A 21,036-nucleotide genomic window follows, 5' to 3' on the forward strand; every position below is an offset into this window, starting at 1 on the left:
TTGGTGATCTCCACTTGGTAAACAGGAGCAGTGTCTGTAAGACTCATCAGGGTAGGGCTGTCAACCCACAACTTAGAGGCTCTTGTGACTCAGAAAGACAACTGGGCTTTTTATCCTCCTTATTTTGGGGCAAGGTGAATTGTCTCATAGCTGAGGGAGCTGGGCTTGCTTAGTTTGGAGAGGAGAAGGCTCCAGGGAGCCCTTGCTGCAGCCTTCCAGTAATTGAAGGCAGCTTATAAGCAGGAGGGTGTCTGACATTTTACACAGCCTTGTTTGAATATACGCTGTCCCTCAGACATTCGTTTAAACACAACAACACATAAATACCCCCAGTGACAGTCAGTAAGCAGTTCTTACCTCGTTCCCATTTGCACACAGCCTTGCCCAAGCGAGTCCTGCTTGCTCAGCCACTGTCTGGCTGCTGTTCTACTCAACCTTTGGTGCTCTGCAGTGCAGAGACCCTTTCATTTTCCTTGGTGGCTTCACACTGATTGATGGCAGCTCACGTCACCTGTTAGTTTATGTTGTTCTCCTAAGCTCTCATAGAAGGAAGTAATGCTGAGGGCAACTTTGTGGATGTAAAGCAAGTTGCTAGACTGGAATATCTGTTTTGCAGTTGATAGCTCCATTAAAAAGAGAAGTAAGAGCCGAAACGTGGTGCTTTAAGGAAGCGTTGTTGTAGTGGGATAGGATAAATGTCTCATTAAAACAATTTGTGAAGAAGTTTTGCTCAAAAAAAAGGGAAAGTGTGAAGGGAAGGTTTGTTTCCTTCCCCTCAGCCACTGCTGTTCCCAAATGTCTGCTACAGAAAGGTGGGAATAAAGCAAAAGTGAATTCTGACCGGATAAACTGGACGTCCTTAGAATATGTGTAAAAAAGTTACTTTTCAGACTGTGTTTACAGCTAATAAATCAGGTTAGAGAATGATGGGAACTGGTTGTTTAAATGTTCTGGGGTTATGCATCTGGGCAATTCCCTGTTTAATAATTAAATCAAACAACTTGCATAACTGTCATTGAGGGGAATTCTTTCTTCCTTTGTTGATGAAGGTGGAGCACGATGAACTGGTGAAGAATTTATCATCCTTTGTGAAGCCTGCATTAATGGCATTACATTGACTGCTGCCAGGTTAATTTTCCTGACTGCTTTTCTAGCAGTGGGGATTACAACGTGTCCAGGCTGTGAAGCCAGGTCTCTGTTTGCCCACTACAAATCAAATCTTCCTCCTTGTTTGCAGGTTTAGTATGGATGCTTTTCACTTTGAGTCTTTTCTTCCTTGTTGTGGGCACGTGGACATATAAAGGAATTGGTAGGATCACAAGATGGCTGGGATTGGAAGGGAGGGAGCTGGGCTTGTTCAGCCTGGAGAAAAGAAGGCTGCAGGGTGACCTCATTGCAACCTTCCAGTTCCTAAAGGGAGACTATAAACAGGAGGGGAGACAACAATTTGAAAGGGTAGATAACAGCAGGACAAGGGGAAATGGTTTGAAGTTGAAGGAGGGAAGATTTAGGTTGGATGTCAGGGGAAAGTTCTTTACTATGAGAGTGGTGAGGTGCTGGAACAGCTGCCCAGAGAGGCTGTGGATGCCCCATCCATTCATGGAGGTGTTCAAGGCCAGGTTGGATGGGGCTCTGGGCAGCCTGGGCTGGTATCAATGTGGAGGTTGGTGGCCCTGCCTGTGGCGGTGGGGTTGGAGCTTCATGATCCTCTTCTGATTTGGGTATTACTTCTACATTCCCAGTGTCTTTTAGTGGAGAAAACAGGAGCTCAGGCTGCTGCTTGAAGTTTACTTGCTGTTACAATGGACTGAAATTGTTAGACTTTGGTGTGGGAGGTGCAGCCTTCCTATGGTTTGCCTTCTGTTGGATGCCCTTCTCTTGGGTACTGGTGTTATCTGCAGTGCCTGTCCTTCTGGTTGTGGAAGCCAATTAAACTGCCTTAATACACGGGATAAAAATTTGCAGTGACACTTAGCAGTGTGGAAGGGAACTCTGTTAACCTGCATGGCAAGCTGAACAAAAATCTTTCTTATTCAGTTGGGTGTAACTCGAATAAATAATGGGTGAATTGTTATCAGCAGGGCTCTGTTCTGCTCCTGGAGCGAATGCTGTGTGAGCCACTGATGTGGTTTATGTGAACTTTGCTGAGCAGCAGCTGACCTGGGGAGCAAATCAGCTGGCAAGAGTGGAAGTCTATAGTTGGAAAACTGCCTTGGTAGGACACGTTGGCTTCAGAGGCTGTTGGTTTAGACCACTGTGTAGTGCTGCTTGAGGTCCTCTTAGATGTGGCTGCGCTCTGGGGCAGGTGATGTCATTCTGGGATCCTAACAGTGATCTCAGCCTGTGCTGTGCCTTCCTTCTGGAATGATGCTCGAGTCAAATCTCCATTTCTGATCTTTATTTTGTCTTTCAGTATTCCTACATGTAGGTGATAACGTACACCATCTCCTTCCTGAAGGTAACTCGCATGGAGAAGGACAGGCTTATCCTTCTTGGGGCCGACCTACCAGTTGGACATGACCCTACAATTGGAAGGGAGATGTCCACCCCATACCTTGGGGTAGAGAAGAAAGTTTTCCTCCTCCTTGTGGCAGTCACTATTCACTCATAAAAGGATTGAGCAGATGTTATGTTAGCAGCTCTGATTTTGTTCTGCTCACTCATCTCTTGGATGTATATTGGCTTTTAGAGCTGCTTTGCCTTTAGAGGGGTTGATGTGCACTGGACTCCTCCAGCCCGAGGATACTTGTGGCTGCTTATCACCAGCTCTTAAGAATTCTATTTTCTTGCCTCTATACGCAGCTTTTCAGACTTGCATTATTTGTCTTTCCTGACCTCAGCTCGGGGAATTGGGATTCTTTCTGGAGTCAGTCAGTGCTATTTCTGAAGCACTGCCACAGAGCGTTGCATTATCCACAAATAAAACCAGAACCACTTCCACTTTAGAGATTCATCGTGTTCCATTATGGTGCGGTTCCAAAACGTTCATTGTTAGGCCAAGGAGATGGAATCCATGCAGCACAGGTAAGTTCTTTAAACAGGCCTAGCTTGTTTGTCCCTTCCCCCCACCATAAATGGGACAATGTCAAGTTGCAGGTGGTGAATTGATACGGGTTATCATTTCTCTCCACTCTCTAAACCTGGCATGAATTCAGGGCCCACCTCAGACAACGAGACAGACAGTTGAAGGCTTTGCACAAGACACTGCTTAAGACTCTGGAATGCCATCGGTGTGACAGGGGGGGCATTATTAATCTCTAATTGTGTGACCCTGCTTCAGTATTTTAGATATAGCTGTATGTGCTGAAAGTGTGGGGGTACGTGGGAGGGCAGGAGTCCTGCCAGGTGGTGGTTTGGAGAAGAGCAGAAGAGGCTGCAGGGTGCATTGAGCCTTTGAATCACAGACTTGTCTGTGGGTGAGAGAAACACCCCGTGTTTGGCTCCTGGCTCAGCTGGGCTGCTCACTCTGAGCTGGTCCTTGTAATAAAACACCAATCCAAGGGATTTCTGCTATGTGACAGTCATATTATTGGTTCACTACCACTTTGCTGCAAATTGTGGCCTACAGAACTTGTTAATTTATATCTGTGCATTTCCAGTTCTTCAGTTTGAGCCTTGGTGTGTCTCAGCATACAGATGAGGCACCCTGTAAGGAGTGACTACTGTGTCAGCTTGGTTTTGGCACCGTAAATGGGTTCCAGGCTTGTGATCCAAGCAGTGCTGAGCTGGCATGTTTTCCTGCCTTCTTTTCCCCAACTTGCAGATGGGGTAAATCTTGTCTTCCTTCCAGCTGAGCTTCACAGGCCTTCAGAAGAGGAGAGGCTGGGATTGTTTAACCATCCCAACATGGTACCTTGCAATGCATTAAGAAGTACACTAAAGAGGGCTGTAATATCTTTCTTTTCAGGGAAGAATCAGAAGTAGCATTGGGGTTGAGCACTGCTTTCGGGTTTCTTGGATAAGTTTTTGCAGCTTTCCAGATAAAGAAATGACCTCTCTTCATCCAGAGTGTACTGCTCTGGTCCAGTTACAGCCACGGAGTAATTGCTTTCTTCCTCCTTCTGACTCACCCTTATTTATTTTGTGCATAGGAGTGCCTCCAAAGCACTGGGTGCTCTCCAGGCATTCAAGAGAGATGTTCTTGGCTCTTGGCATTCTTAAGACTGACAGATAAGAAGTGTATGTGAATTCTGTTGTTGCTGTGTTCTTCCCCATCCTCAAACTACCTGTGCGCTCTTCCTTCCTGCACTTGAGAAGCCAAACAGATCCAGGTGCTGGAACTTCAGTGTTAGTTATTTGCTGTCAAATAATAGGTCTGTTCTTAGCCCTTCTGCTGGATCTTGAGCATTTCTGTGGGTTGCTTGCACAAAGCAGCTTTAGATCAGCTGCTGAACTCTGACACTGACTGTTTGGCAGGTTGTCTGTGTGCTTGTGCTGGAGGAGCATCCTTTAGCTCGAAGAATTGCTTGTCACGTGGGTGTGTGCTGCTGCTGGGGGCTGTTTTCCTCTAACTCCTTGAGATGCTGCGTGTATGGGACTGTGAGGCCCTCAGGGCAGGCTTGCAGCCTTTGGAGATGGCGTTAAGGGTTGAGATTCTGCTTGTTGCATTGGGTGATCCTCCTTGGATGATCGTTCCAGAAGTCAGTGGGCAAGGACAGCAGCGTTCTTAATGATGTACACAAATCTTAAAGGCAATTTAAAATATCTAGTGCTTGCTAAATCCAAACTGGTTACAGAGCCCATATCATTCAGGGACCTCTGGCAGGGAACACTGTACTGTGTTAATTCCTTACATCTCAGCCATATTCCAAGGGTAGCTTGGCGATGTCTGGTTCTCTGTTTGCATCGATTACCTTTTATCTGATGTGCACTGTTGTCTGATAGACTCCTACTGAGGTGGGAGAGTGACCTACTGAGCTATGATACAGGGATCAGCATTGCTTCTAGAACTAGTGGGTGGATGTGCAAAAGCATAACCCTGTCTAACACCAAGAGCAGCCTCCTTAGGAGATGGTTTGTTTTAAATGTGGGCTAAATATTGTCACTGCCATGACAACTTGTGTCACTGCCTATGGCAATTCGTAATGCTTCTTGGCCAACTCAGTACATCAAAGTGAGGGCTTTTGTATAAGTAAAAGTTACTATTTGATGTAGAAATGCAGTCTGTGCTTTGGCTTTTTCTCTCACTCTTCCAGAGAGGGCTCTTTATTAAATTACTTGTTGATGAACTTGGCTGGCTGAGCCCATTTAACTTCTAAAAAGCAATTGGTTTCCACAGGGCAGGGCTGAGGTGTGGTAGAGTTTGGAAGGAGTTTGGTGCTATGGTAACTGCCTGGGTTGCTGATGAGGGGAAACAAAACTGTTGTCCTGGTTGAATCACTGACATGTGTCTGCATTTATTTTTGTCTGCCTTTCTGCTCTGTTTGGAATTGATCTGCTGAATAAGTGTTGGAGCAGTTTTGAAGCTTCTGACTGGTGTGGGGGTAGGTGGAAGTATCCTAACAGCTACTGAGAAGGTGGTTCTAGGAGATGTCTTTTGAAGTTGGATGCTATTGTTGCTTACATTTATTCTGTACGGCTGTACCAGTGCTTCACCAGCTGTGCATCATCTAAGAGGCTCTCTGGATCCCTCAAAAAGTGACTGCAGTGGATGAATTGAGTCATAGAATAGTAGGTTTATTTGAGTTGGAAGGGACCTTAAAGACCACCTGGTCCCACTCCCTGCAGTGAGCAGGGGCACTCACAGCTCCATCAGTGCTCTCAGCCCCATCCGTATTGAGTCTGTCCACAAGTAGTTCAAAAGGCAGCTGATGCTTTTAGTGCTGGAGATGAATTTTTCTCTCTTAAGGTCTCAAAGCTCATTTAATCCATCACTTCTGATGTGTTAATCGATAGGAGATGGGAAAAGCAAATTAGCTTCTGAAATAATAACTAGCAATCAAGTATGTGACAGTGTGAAGTTCTGGATATAATCTGTGGGCTGTGGAGTTAATATCCAGCAAGCTGAACAAGACATAGTTAATATTGTCTGTAAGTTGTGTGTACAGTTCTACAGTCATTACAGTCTTATTTTAACGATTGTTCTAAGCTGTAAGGAGAAGCATCTTATGAAGCAGGAAGGCTTGTGGTCATCTTCATGTTTTGTTGTAAATGTCCCATCCCTGGAGGCATTCAATACCAGGCTTGATGGATCCCTGGCACTCTTATCTAGTGGTTGCCAGCCCTGCCCCTGGCTGGCTGGTGGAACTGGATGATGATCTTTCAGGTCCATTCCAACCCAGGCCTTTCTATGATTCCATGATTTCCATAATGTTGTGTGTCTGGATTCAAGTGTAGTCTTGAGTTTAGAACTCCTGGCTTTTGTAGTACTTTTTTCTTAGAAAAAATACAAGTTTCCTGCCCTAATTTAAAGCTGCTTTTGTCCTAAGTGGAAAGAAGCTGTTGTGCACATTTTGCCTTTGTTTATGTGAGTGGGATTTGCTGTAGTGCTGAAAAGAGGGAGGATGGGTCTGCATAGAAAATAATAAAGTTAAGAAGGATAAGCAAAGTGGGAAATGACCTATTTTATCCGAGTTTGATGGTTGTTATTTCTTAGCTTCTAATACTTGGCTCAGTATTGCAGCCATAGTGGTGATGGTGCAGTGCTACAACTGCTTTGTGTCCTTATCCAGCAAGAGCTGGGGACAGAAGAGACGCTATCAGAGTGCTGCAGCTGTGATGCCAGTGAATCTGGGTCATTCTGCTGGAGCAACCAAGCCGTCTGCTCCTCAACAGGTTCTTGCTGAGTGTTTTCAGGCCTGCCAGAGGCAGGGCCAAGCACTCTGCTATTAATGGTTCAGTCTTAATGGTGCTTTTACTGTGTGTCCAAACAATTTGGGACCTTGAACTCTGAATCACAACTCATCGAGGCCTGAGCAATAGGCAGAGGTGGCACTTCCCACTGCCCTCTGAAGCAATATACAGCTGGAGAGTAACGTTAGCTGTGGACTCTGGTCCTTGCTGCAAGTGTGCACAGTTGGAAAGAGACTGAAACAACAAAGCCTGCTACATAGCAAGGAAAATTGCAGCTGCAGCAGCAGAGGGTTCCAGACACAGGAGGAGTAAGGAAATGGAACTGCTAACAAACATGCTGCATTATGTGTCAATGCTTTAAGAAGGTAGGTGGTGAAAAGCAAGAGATCACCTTGCAGCTCTAGGGAGAAACCTTCTATATTGTGCCTGGCAGGCTGTAAACACAGCTTTAGGATGGTTTGTTCATTATGGATCATGTGTGTGTCACATAGGAGTAAGAGACAGAATTTTTAGGTGCTGTAAATGACTGATTTAAGAGGTTAGTCAGGGAGCTCATGAGAGGATGGAGCTTCTGACTCATGCTCTGAGCAGCAGTTTTTAAAACATTATGCAGCACTGAGCATAAATACTCATGTTTAATGTCCTCTGAGAGGTGCTATAAAAAAGGCCCCCAAACCCAAATTCTTTCATGTTCCTCCAAAACGACAAATGCTGTGTAAATTGAGGAAGTTTCTTTAAGGCAAGTTACTAACAAGATGGAATCATAAAGGTAAAATGCTATCAGGTGGCATGGAGGCTCTTCAAGCAGGCTTCTTCTTGAAGGATCAGAGTAAATGGGTATGAGCTATTGGAGAGACTCAAGATGAACAGTGAATACAGTTGGCACAATTAGACACAAGGGTGAGAGAGGACAGGGAATACACCCTGCAAAGGTTAAAGTTTTATTAGATGAGAAAAATGCAAAGAACAAACTCAAAGTGTAAAAGCACTGGAGTTGACCAGGACTCGATGGATGTTCGGCTCCAAGTCAAATGTTAAAGAATGTATTTCCTTCTCAAAACATCAGGTACAGGAGTTGAGCCAGAGAGTCTTTAAGACCAGGAGATGATTCAGGAGAATTTCTTATGAAGGGCTCTGAGAAGGTTGGGCCATGACGGAGAAACAAAATACTTTGTAGATGTGTCCATTGGGGAGGAATGATTAGAGGCTTCCAAATGCCAGTCTGCTTCAGTCTGCTTTTAAAGGATGATTTGGCTTCTGTTGATGAGTTAATACCACAGTGATGTTATTTGTCCATAAAACAGGAAGAAGTCATTAGAGGTTATCTGGTCTTCATTCAAGAGATGTAAAGAATGAAATAGCTAAGCCATTAACTGCAGAGCGTGATCTATAAAAGGGCTTTGATTTCAGGGGAAAAAGAAATCTGTCTTTTTTTTTAATGGAGATCCCAATGAATAACATGGTGCTTTCTTTTCTCTTTCTCACTGTGCTTTCAAGTCTCTTTTCTCCTTGAGCTCTCTACATCAGACCAGAACCTTCTTTGTTGTTTTTCTTCAAGTCAGGACACCATCAGCCCAGGTTCCTTGTGGCAGTATGCCCAGCAGGAGTCATCATGGCGTTCTTTGTTTGAGAGTTCAGGATTGTTCTGTAGATCCTTTAAGTTTTTTTCCTGGGTAACTCTTTCTCTGTGATGACCAGGGAGGGAGCTGTGGTCACTTGATGGAATCAGATCAGCTCATGATGTACATGTGTACCATGAAGTTCTGTCTTTTCCCAGCTTGCTTGATATCCTGCATTGTGTTCTGTAGCCAAGAGTTTGCTGCCTGTCAACAAAAGTGTCTTGAAGTTAAAGAATCATTTAGGCTGGAAAGGGTCCTGGTAGATCATCCAGTTCATCCCCATTGAAAGCAGGCTCAGCATCAGTTAGGTCTGTTTATTCAGAACAGTATGCAGTCAAGTTTCTGAACCTCTCTGAGTGCAGAGATTCAGTATTTTTCTGGGCCCTTTAGCTTTGTAGACAGCAGTCAGATCTCCCCTTGCAGTCACAGAACATTCAGAGTAGGAAGGAGCCCACAAGGATCAATTAGTCCCTTCGTATCACTGTTATATTGCATTTTTAAAGGAACTGCCTGGACTTCATAGACCAAAGAACAAGCAGTGTCTTCCCATTTGGATTCTGTGGCACAAAGGTGCTAGCAGTTATGGTATCTCTCCTCATCTGGAACAGTTTCTTCTATTTACACTAAGTTGCTGAGGAGCAGCTAGACTGGAGAGGAGGTTCTTTCATCTTTGCAGTGCTTTGGAAATACAGGTTTTGAAATGAACTCCCAGCTTGTCACTGTCTGGTTCATGTAGATCTTAAAGCAATGCCTGTCTTTTCCATTGAGCTTTCTACTTCAGGACCTATTACAGGCTATTCAGAGTTTAGTTTTCCAACCAAACTTTCACCTGCCCTAAGAGCAGTGCAAACCTTAGTACACTCAGAGTGTTTGTTTGATCCTCCATGCACTGTGCCCAAGCTCCACTGTGAGCATCCAGTGTTGTGTCTCAACAAGCAGAGTGCTCTGAGCTCTTCTTCTTGTAGATAGGCTGTAGGCTTTTAGCACTTCTATGGAGAATATCAGCTTTGCTGATAGTGATTATGGATAACCAAAGCATTTTGGAAACCCTCACAAATCTCTTTTTATCCTTCCTAATGAGAAATAGGAGATACAGCCAAATGTCCTGGATTCTGTCCTCTGCAACTGGAGAGTTTCCAAGATAAATTAGTTTGACCTAAATGCTGTCAAGAAGTTCAAACCTTTTGCTCCTGAACTGGCTGCTGCCAAAGCCCATTGGGATTTTGTCTAGATTCAGTGGCCTTCTCATTATTTCCTTTATCAAAAGCTAACACTTTCCTGGTGCTTGTGTAATTAACATAGTTTTCCATGTGCTTAGAGCTAGAGGACCTGGGTTGGCGTTTCTTGGTTGTAGCTGGGTGTTGACGTGGCCCTATTTGTCAAATTTCAATCCAAACACACAGTTCCAGCAGTAGAATCTCCTTGTTGAAAGATGGCCAGATTCCAGTCTGCTCTGAAGGTAACCCAGCATGGACAGGGAACAGCTAAAAGAAAAGGTGAAGCACAGGGTAATTAACAACTCGGTGATCAGGGTTTGTAACTGAAGGGGGATGGGCACTGTGAGGTGCCTGGAAGGCACCAAGTTCACAAAGCACTTGAATAATGTATGAGGTGGTGGTTGTGGTCCCTGTGATAGTGAAAGGTGGCGAAGAGCAACAAAACTTGAACGAAGTCTTGAAGTCTTCATTGGGTGGGATCTTTATTGTCTGTGATGGTGACTGGCAAGCGATCTCCTTGTTGTTTTGATCCATCTTATTTTCTCCCTATGCCTTATTGAGGAGAGAGTGGCTGGGTGGGTGTTTTGGGGCCAACCAGGGCAGTAGTGGAGACTGTGAATGCAAGAATGGGAAGTGGTTGCTACATGGGACTTAACCCACAGGCCTTGAAGAAATCATGGAATCCTTAAGGTTGGAAAGACCAATAAAATCACATAGTCCAACCATCAACCTACGCCTGTGACCACTGAAGTTACTGTGGGGCACAAATCAGGAACAGTATTTTTAGACGTGGTGAGTATTTTATGGAGCAAGTAAACCACAGGAAGAAAGAAAGCTGGTGCTATGAAAGAGTAGGACACTGGCTGCAACCTATTTAGATTTATAACTGTGCATGAACAAGAGCCCCGCAGTCAGCTGTTAATTTCAGACTCAGTAACCTAAAAACGTGGAAGCTCGTTAAAAATAAGCTGAGCAGAGCAGCTGTTTCTGTGGCTCCGGGGCATATTAAGAGAATTACAGACCGTGCAAATTAACAGAAATAGAACAAACAAAATGGGTACGTGCATAAATATTACCCATTGGGGAAGGAGCCTTGGAGAATGGCTGTGCCTTGCCGGCCTGAATGCATGTGTAGATTAAGATGAATCTGCTTGCATTTGCAAATGGTGTTTGACCAGGTTCTTCCCCAAAAATCTGTTAGGAATGTAATAGAAATAGAGGATAATGTTGCGTGCCTGGATGGTTAGATAAGTTAACAGGTAGGATATGGGGCAGAGGAATGAATGGCCTCTGCTCCCTCTTGTCCCCGTGGCTGAGGATGCTGTGCAGGGATGTGCACTAAGCCTGGGGTGTTTATTGCCTTAATGAATATCCTGGAAGTGAAATGAGATGATGGTATGAAAGTAACAATAGTTGTAAAAACAAAGGCTCACTTGGAAGAGCTGTGATCTGACAGCGCTGGGTGACTGGACAATAAAATGAAAGATGTGGTTTGGATTTGATGGGTAGCAAATGGTTTTAGTGGGGGGAATAACAACAATCAGCAGTCAACACCTTAGATGGCTTCCTTATGTTGTTTCTCCCCCAGGCTGTGGGAAATGTGGCCATTCTGAGCTTGACTGATGCTGTGCTTTTTATTCTTTTTTGGAAGGTATATGGGAATAGGACTTTCTGCTCAAGGGGTCAACATGAACAGGCTTCCTGGTAAGTAATCGTAAAGGTGTTTTTTGACTTGCAGTCTGTGTTGAATGTTCATTTAAAATAATTCCTATGTGTGAATCGATGAATGTGTGTCTCTATTAATAAAATGTCACGATTGAGTGTCTTATATCTGGGAGTTTCATGTTGTAGCCACTCCTGTCTTCTTTCCACCCTCTAACCAGAAAGGCAGGAGTATGTGCCAGAGTGGTATGATCAGTTAATATTGTTGCTTCCTTTTTTTTTTTTTCCCCATAATATTTTTAGTTTAGGCTCTAGGTTAGTTAAGTGTTTTTATGCCAGTCCACTGCCAGAGACGAGCCCAAAGAGCTGCTGGTCTTCAGTGGCCACAACCATCCTTTGTTCCTTCTCCCTGGTGATTTCTGACCTGCACACAGGGGTTGTTCAGCCTTCCAGCCTTGGAGATATTTAGGACTCAGATGGACGTGGTCTCGTCCAACCTGATTGAATTAGATCTGCTTTAAGCAGGAATTGAACCAGGTGACTTCTGAAGGTCCCTTCCCTTAAGTTGTTCCATGCTTTTATGATGACTCAGTTTTTGGGAGGACAGTTTCAGTGACACTCGTACCTTGAAGACTTTGTGTCTTATTGCAGGCTGTATTTGCTAATAGTTTGTATCAGATCTAGAGCTTATACCACTGAAGGGAGAATAGAGTCACGAGTCTTTATTCCTTCAGAACTTGACCAGGGAAGGAGGAAGGCAGCACACTTCCAGTTTCCTGAAGTGACACTTGGTTGCAGATAGGTTGGGAACACGCAGATCAAGGTGATCTTGTATTAACAGGTATAGATTTCTCAGTTCTCAGGCTGCTGACTCCTTCCCAGTCCTCCCAGCCAAGCAGGTTGTGTGCATGCATAGGATGAAGCATGAGTTTTCCCTTCCCAGTGTTGAGATGCTTGGCTGATAAACATCCTTAAAGTCTAGGAGTTACAAGAGCAGGTTTTCTGTGACATGTTTAACTCAGAGTGCCTGACTATTATTTCTAGAGCATATGTAGTGAATGTGGAATATGGAATCCTTTTGTTTGAGTAAGGGTGGGGGGGAAAAACAGCAACAGGGAGTGAACTTGAGACTTCAGATAGTGCTTATTTAGCAGTGAACTGTACAGATGTGATCCTCTGAACCTGTTGTTTGTTTGATCACTTGCAGATCAGGCTGCCAAGAGGGATCCTGCAAGTGCAGTTAGATCAGTCTCCCACCGTCTGTATGAAATGGAATGAATGCATGGTTCTGCACTGCAGCTCAGTGTTGAGCTTTGGGTCTCAAAGTCTTCCTGGCTTTGGGATGATGAGCCTTATTTCATTTTTACAGTATATTGCTCATATAACTGATGTTAGGAACGTGTGATGCTTAGCTGTTGTCAGGTCCTTTATAGCACATAGTGAGAGCTCATAAAGAACTGGTAGGCTTGGTGTCTTGGCTTCTTGTCAAAGTGTAATTTTAACTTTTTGTGACTGAAAACCCTGCCAAGTTCATCTCCTTAGACTTTCTTAATTCACTTCTGCTTTAACAGATTAACTTTCTCTAAGCAGGACATGACTATTACATGTCACGGTTCAGGAGCCCAGAACCTGGTATGGAAATCAGTCCTGGCTTCTGTCTCAACACTCCTCTTCCTGAAAACAAACACTTGGGCCATATCAGGTTCCAACTCAGGACATTTGTGCATTATGCCATGTTTGTTTTGGCTTTGGCCCAGCCGGGTGCTGGTGGGGGTAGCATTGGGCTGAAAGTTCAGTCAATCAGGTTGGCCTCACTGCTCTGGTCAGTAACTGACTTGCTCTGCTGTGCAGTATTGCACTTCTTGATTGGAGAGCTGCTCACCTCTGCTTTCTTTATTCAAACCTTTTGATTATTTTTTTTTACCATACTTGTATAATTGAAAGATGCTGCTTGGCTTATTCACTACTTGCTTGATTCAGATTCCTTATTAGAAAAACAGGCTTTCAAATTCAGGGGTGTTTAATAGACTTGAGTTAGTGTGCAGTCAAAACAGCATCATTTGGTGTGCAGAAGCTTGCTTTGTACTAGATTTGCTTTCTGGGACTGTAATGCCCTAAGCCAGATCAGCAACAACCGAAGCAGTTTGTCCAGCTGTCCTGTGCCTTTGCTCAGCAAAATAAATGCCCTCTTTCTATAGATGTAATTGAAATAAAAATGAGCACCACAAATGAAATCTTCCCTGGGCCCCCTTTCTCTGCAAAAGCCATCACTTCACCTCCACAAACCATCAACCTGATGAGTGGGCTGTCCATTTTGGTTTCGTTTGGAGCTCGTTTCCTTTGCACTCCTCCTTTGCCAAAAGGTTTTTCTTGATGTTTGTAGGCAGCTCTTTATTTCTTCTCAGGTTGTTTTGCATGTTATCAGACAAGATGAAGCAGGGGAACGAAGTATTGGAGGAGTCTTGTTTTTCTGTTCCTTCCTATGAGATGAAAGAAGTGTTGGCTTCTTCCCTGGGGCTCCCCATTGCTCTTAGCTCATGTGGAGGTGGAAAACAATTGATTTCTTACATCTTTGTAGGTGTATGCCTGAAGACCTCTATCACTGTTCGTGGTTTTCTCTCTAGATGAAACAACTGTGGCTCTTTGCCTTGCCCCTGTTTGTCACATTCTCTTGATTTGTGACAGCTGTTTTTATCTTTTATTAACTCTGGATACATCAAGCACCGGAGTCTTTGTCCTTACAGTAAAAGAAAATAGTAAAATTCAGAGCAAGTCTAGGAAGCGTCTCTTCACCCACGCTGCAAACAAGACAATGGAAAATGCATGCTAAGCTCTCACAATCTGTAAGGCTTAAGCAGAAAATGGGGAAGGGGACAGGAGAGGCCTGGTTGTTAAATGGGATGAGAAGGACCCTTCCTCTTGGCTTCTAGAGCCAGCCAAAGCCTGAAAGTGCAGGGTTAAATACATGAATGTTTTATGGCAAGCAAACAGTGATTCAGTGTGCTTTCAAATCCTCCTGGCTAAACCAGCATTTTGGATACCCAGCTTGATTTGCTATCTTTAGAAGTCATTTCTGTTAAGTTTATTTAAGGATTTATGCAGCTGATCAAGCGATGTCTTAAAATACCTTATGGTATATCTTCTGCTGCAAAGCTCTTCTAGAACCATCTTTAAAAATAGTTGACCAAAGTGGTACGTGGGATTTTCATATGATGTCTCAGTAAAGTCTTATACAAAACTGACTTTATTGTCTCTGTAGTAAATATAATGTCAGTAGCACGTCCTGGATTGCAGCGCTCTTCCCAGCTCTGTTGGCTCCAGTCCATAGATGTGTGTCTTCCTCCCTGTTTCCAATACAGGAAGAGTTGCTGGTCTCTTACATAAGGTACTCGTACCTGGTATCTGTTGCTCCCCTCAATTATCCATTAGGAAGGCTTAATCCTGTAAAGAAGCGTGGAGAAGTTCTGTTTACTTCACACTGTGGTTCTTCATGGAAAGCTTACACCAAACTACTCAGGTTATTGCAGAATGGCTGAAGGAGACTTTCTGGTTGCCTGGAAGGATTCTGAGTACTTGCTTTTACATAATCACTGCCTACAGTTCCCTTTTTCTTACCCCTTTTCCTTATTTTTTCTACTTTGTTGACTCCTCTTCATTGCTGAGCACCATACAAACCTTTGAGTAGTTTGATAGAGCTTTAAGATAGAAGTGGTTACTGGAGTAATTTAACCAGAGCCATGACAGAAGCAATGCTTTGTTCAGTATCATACATATTATGGCAATAAGCATCTCTCAGATTACCCTGTTGGGTTGATAACTGCAGTGCTGTCTGTACCGTGTCCTGCTGGAGTTGCTCACTGCAGGTTGGGTTTGTGGCCTAGCAGGGCTTACTGCTCTGTATTTAAACCTTTCCTCTTGCTGGCTGTGAACAGATCAGGCTTCTCAGTGTAATTATTTGAGATCCAGACTGAGCAGTGCTCAATTATTAGTTGTTTCTCTGTGCAGTTCACAAATAGATAAGTGAACTACACATAAGGAATCATAAAGCCATCACTTAGCACTAAATTACAGAGGAGGAGGATCATTTTTTCTGTATTGAGTTAAGGAACATTTGCGTGTCAACTTCAGGAGCCTGTGTAGGGTTGTAGTAAATAGCAAACAGATGTGAGTTCCCCCAGAATGACTCCTGGAAACACCCCCAGGACTCACTCACATACGAGTTCCTTAGTCTGCCTGTGCCAGTCCCTCTCCAGCACCCTCTGGTTTATGCTATTAGACCAGTTTGTGGGGCTGCAGGAGAACTGAACCACGTAATTGGGTTAATAATACAGCATGGGGGGCACTGCTTGATTTTAGGGTTATTATTAACTTGGATGTGTTCTGTGACCCATTTGATCACACAGGTAGTGCATGTTGAAACAACTCCTCTGTGAAGCCTTATTGTGAAGAAATGCGTGGGTAACAGCGGTCTGAGATTATTTTTGATAGCAACAAATACTACTTTCACCTAAGATGTGTGCTGAAGGCTTTAATTAAAGGTACACGGCTGCCCAGTTCATTGCAGATGGGTTTTCAGAAGGCACATCCTGCTGCAGGTTGGCATTGGGGCTGGGTTGAGCCTGGCTGGCTGCCTGCAGCTCTTCGCTTTGTCTGCCTCTGCCTTTCAAGTTCATGATGGTGGTTTTAGGAGCTGAGAAGGCATAGCAGCTTGAGAACTGCTCTAAAAGCATCACTTTTTGCTGTTGCTAACTTAACTAGGCTTTGACCTGTAAAAATAAGTTGCCTTCAACATCTTAAGGGGTTGGTCGATATGCTTAGAAATTGCAGGTTTTGGTACTGTGTAATGGAAGAAATGAAAGCAAAGTGGGTCAGTGTGTCAGTTCCACTCTGGAGTTAGCAGTCATTTTGTACACGGGGAATTTTTGGAAGGATCTCATCCAGACCAGTGGGGTCTATTTGGGAAGTGAGTTTCCTGGTTGTCACCATGTGCTGTGCTTTGATTTGCTGTGCTCCTGTTCTTTCTTCTAACCTGAACTGAAAGATGCTCTCCAGGATCACAGTTAATGCACACCATCCAGGCTGAGTAATAGGACGTAGGCATCCTCCTATTACTGGATGGTAGCCACATTCAGCCTCATCCTCATCTGTTCTTTCTGCTGCTACTCTCTGCGAGTCAATAAACACCTTTTAAGAAGGTTATTCTTTCTCATAACCATGGTCTTTTTCTTTTTTTTAATTATTATTATTTTATTTAAAAAGATACTCTGCTTATCATGTTTATGGATTTAGCTATCCACTACCCATTGAGGTTTGCCAGGCTCCATCTAATTGCTCTCTTATTCTTTTCACCCTGCATAAGCTTGCTTGCTTTACAGTCTGCCATTCAATAGTTCTGTGATGCCATGATCTTGATCTGCACGTTGAGTATGTATATATATGTGTATATATATATATAGGCATATATATGAGAGTATATAAATATATATATATATGTGTATATATATATAGGCAAATGTGCTCAACTTTGTTGCTCTTAATTAGGAGAGCAGCCCCAGGAAAGGAACCTGAGGGTTCTCAGTGTGTCATTTATGTCCTCCTTATGGCTGTTCTTGCACAGCAGCAGCCTCACAGCCTCACCCAGCCTCTCAGTGCTCTATGCAGTAGGTGTGCCCCATGACCAGGTTATCTTGCATACAGCTTGTCTAGGTGGGACATGTTTTAAACACCAGCCTTCTGCAGGGAGCTGATAGTGGGCTCCAGTGGCTGCAGGGTGACAGCATGGCAGTGATGGCTTCGTCCTCCCTATCAGCTGTGTTCAGAGCAGGAGCATAACAAAAACATCTCCTGAGCTACAGGGTGAGGGTAAATAACCTTCTGAATTTAGGTTAGATTTAATCTTGTGTTTCATTTGATAGCTATTTACATGAAAATAGGGTTTGTAGGAAGTTACTCCCTTTTCCCCCTTCAGACCTGCCTTTGTTGGTCTCTACTTGTATTGATTGCCCTGTGTTCAGCCAGGAAAACTGCTGCCAGCCATTGGCTCAGCATTATACAGTGGTGCTGTTCCACTTCTTTTTCTTTCCTGCCCCTCCCTTTTTGATCTGATGTTTGTATTCAGGTTGACTTTTGGACACAAAGGGCTTTGGTTTGGGAGTGAGGAGGCAGACAGAAAGCTGAGCTTCTTATAGAATCACAGCATGGCTATGAGTTGGAAGAGACCTCCAAGACCACCTCATTCCAACACACAGATGCTCTTAGCAGCAATATTCGCTGTCTAGCAGTGCAGACACCACTTACATTCTAATTGTCACCTGTAATGTTAACGACTGCTCTTTCATTTGCTGTAGTTGTTTTTAAGCCATTAAGTATATTATCAGTCCTTTGTAACCAGTGCTGATGGTTTTACAGATAAAAAGGTCTTTATAGTGGCTGTGCTTATTATATGAGCCTCTCAGATGGAAGATAATATCATCACAAAGCAAGATTTCCCTGCAGCCTCAGATGGGTGAATAAATACAGTCCTCCTCTGAAAACCTTATTACTTTATATTAATTGATGTGGAAGGTACTTGAGGGACCTCAATTTCTTGATCTAGAAGCGTTTATTTCAGCTCTTCCTATCATGAAGTGCTGCTCTTCTGGATGAAGTCCCACTCAATAAAGTTTTGTGTCTGTATAAACGTTCCTGTTTGTTATTTTCTTATCTCTCTAGATAGCTTTTTAGGGGATGATTTAATGGTAAAGGAGTGCTACCTGCCTGCATTCCCCACTCAGCTCTAATGTTGTTTTTGACTGAATCATTGAATTACTCTGCCTCAGAGTCTCTGTAAATGGCTTTTCATTGTGGACTCATAGAGGGGTTTGAATTGGAAGATGATCCGTTCAATCTATTGCAGCTCTCTGATCCATCAAATTTCTAAGTCAGGAGTGCTTGCCATCTTTATTCATTTAAGGAAGTAGGATTTTATCTGGGTTACTGTGTTCTGTGGTGAGCTGCATGCCGAGTCATAGTGCAGTGGATTCATTAACAGGTCTGTGGGGCAGGTGGAACAGAACATTCTTGTTGATTAGGTATGGCCCATGTTGCAGCCATCCAGAGGCTGATGGTTTTGTTTTCTTCTCTCTATGAGTCAATGGGTAGTGTCAATTTATATAATTAAGCATCAGCCGTGGTTTGATGTTGTTTTGAAGCTTAGTTAATATCTAGTGACTGCCAAATGGTAGGAGTCGAGGATCCGGTCTATAAATTGCCATGCAAGGTCAATTATGTTAAAAAGGAAAATGTACAGTGTTACTTTGTGCTTAGGTACATTGACTTTCTGCCATTCGGATTTGCTCCAATCTTTGTCTCTCTCACAATTTCAAGTGAAAATATTGTATTTAAAACCACGGAATAGTCCCTGAGCCAAACCTATAGCCAGCCCTGCCAAAAGGCAGGCAGTCTCTGATAAGCATCACCTGGTGTTGCTCTGTAAGAACTGTACGCTGAGGATCTCTTCTTGAAGCATTTAACTTCCAAAGCTGCAGGAGCACAACCTTCCCTTTGCTAGTGGCAAAACTGAGCTCTTCTGGCATGGGCTAACAGACAGCAAAGGCACATCCACTGGCACAGTGAAACTACACTGCAAGATGGTCTGCAGTCAGGCTTTGTAGCTGGTTCCACTCCCCAAGCAAGATTTGTGCTTCTCTTTCTGCTGTATTTGTATTCAGTAAGTCTTGCTGACGTTTTGTTTGGTTTATTTCAGTGTGTTGGCATAAGTTCTTGTCTGACCCAGCTGCAAAGAAAGAAATAGGTGCAGGTAGCATTTGGAAAGGTATAGATGCTGCAGGGGTTCTGTGCAGAGCTTGGGTGACTGCTCAAGTCTGTCCTGAAGAACCAGCCTCCAGCTTTACAGAGAGCACTGCGGACACAACCCCTCTGTTCATACATCTCATTTCAGCTTCTCTGAGGAACTCCTGTCTTCATGTGGCCAAGTGTGTATTTCACCAGCATCACTTACCTCCTAAGATGTCTCAGGTTTCCTGATGGCCGGTCAGGTTGCTGGGGAATCTCTTTGAGGCCCTGCCCTTTGCAGCAGCTTCTGCACCAGCTGCAGGTTACCATGAATGTGTGGCATAAATCTCGCGGAACACGTTTCTCCTCTGGAATGAAGTCCACGTATCAGTGGTAAAGTCAGCCTGTCTGACTGCAGTCCTTTTAACTATGACAAATGGCAGAGCAGGGGGAGGCAGTGGTGTCAAGGTGTGTCTTATTGAAACAGCCATTTTTCCATGATTACTAGGCCTTGCAGGCCTGCCCTTTGGCATGGTGTCAGAGGAGAGCTCAGCACAGATGCCCATCACCACCATGTCCCTCAGTGCCACATCCCCATGGCTCTAGGACACCTCCAGGGATGGGGACTCCCTTCCCTGGGCAGCTGTACCACTGCATCACCACTCTTTCCAAGAAGAAATTGTTCCTAATAGCCAACCACTGTCTCTGTGCAAGGCATGTGGCTCTGGAACAGCAAATGGTGATTTTGATCAAGATAAACCAATGCTGATAGAGAGCTCTCTGATTTGAATCCTGATATAAAGGGCAGTGCACGAGTTGTGCAGGTTAAAGCATCTGCTAGTCTTGCAGAGCTGGGCTTTTGCCCAGGCTACGTGTCATGTAAGAAGGCTGCCTCGCTTTGGTTTCTTTTCAGTATGTGAAACCTGAGGTGGTTTCTTAGAGGAAAAGACCGTTCCATCTGTTTTATTCAGGAGGAGCTTCATGAAACAGCATCTAGCATGACTATTCAATGACTTCTGCATGAGAAAGTGTTACATCTCTTGTTCAGGGCTTCGGAAGGGTCAGAGAGCAAAGGGTGTGGGAATCTCAGTGTCTGGTGTGCAACAAATGCTGAAGAGCTCTACTGAAGGGCAGATGTAATGAGTATATGGAGAAACAGGACGTGACTTTTGTTAATGGGGAGCCAACAGGCACATGGATGTGGCCATTGGGTTGCTGTCTTTGTCTTGGAAGTCCAGAAGGCTTCTAAGAAGTTCCCTGGGTGAGGTGTGGAGGCTGAGCAGACTGAGGGGAGATGTGCCAATGGGGATTCTGAATTGTTTAAAAGTGAGGAAAGGGATGGGGGGAATGGTTTCCTGTGCTGGAGGTGGTGGCCATAGGGTTGGGCTTGGCAGAACTGCCAAGAGTGGTCAGAAATGGCTTGGAAGGAGTGATGGAGCATCAAGGAGGCACTTTGTGAAGGACACTGAGCTGCTGTGGGCAGTAAGGTGAAAGGTGCTGGAGATGGGCTGTGAGAGATGGCCCTGCAGGGGTGGGCACAGTGACAGGTGAGGGTCAGCACAGAGCAGCATGGTCCCTTGATGGGCAGGAGCATTAATGCAGTTAGGACTCAGCGTGACACTTTAGGCTACACAATGAAAAGGCTACACAGAAAAAAAAAAACAGGCTTCATGGAAACATCAGTGGTAGAAAGGATTAGAAACGGGAAAATGCTGGGATTAACTCGCAGAGGACATGGGGCCAGTACAGAAAACAACTGCAACCCGCTTCCCTTGTCTGTGGTGCACCTGCATCTCCATTGTGGAAAGCAATGCTGTAAACCTGGGAAAGGTCCAGATGATGATGGTTAGAATAAGCTAGAAAGGCAAATGTGTCATTATGAGGGGTTTTGTAGAAGCCTATACAATGATGTATGTGTATTCTGGGGGCTGAGTACATGGTTTGCCATCTTGGGCAGTGCAAGAACTGCAAGG

General features: G+C 44.2%; 1 protein-coding gene across 9 annotated transcripts in view; it reads left to right on the forward strand.

Moving 5' to 3' along the window:
- Positions 1 to 21,036, forward strand: part of RANBP10 (RAN binding protein 10) — a 48,990-nt gene that overhangs the window by 9,627 nt on the left and 18,327 nt on the right. For 6 of the 9 annotated variants that reach the window (XR_014947454.1, XR_014947455.1, XM_085550966.1 and 3 more), the window contains one exon: positions 11,280 to 11,332. The exons of 2 other annotated variants lie outside the window; for them this stretch is intronic. Coding sequence is in view for 5 of the 7 variants with exons in the window: in XM_015873676.3 (XP_015729162.3) it covers positions 11,280 to 11,332 (53 nt within the window). In the remaining 2 variants the exon portion in view is untranslated. Of the gene's footprint in view, positions 1 to 6,984; positions 7,158 to 11,279; positions 11,333 to 21,036 lie in introns of those variants that run through there. One more of the 9 variants, XM_015873679.3, reaches the window with a different exon arrangement.

The sequence above is a fragment of the Coturnix japonica genome, chromosome 6 (assembly GCF_054131305.1).
Source record: "Coturnix japonica strain WE chromosome 6, WE-NBRP24, whole genome shotgun sequence".
In the NCBI taxonomy this organism is placed as follows: Eukaryota; Metazoa; Chordata; class Aves; order Galliformes; family Phasianidae; genus Coturnix; species Coturnix japonica.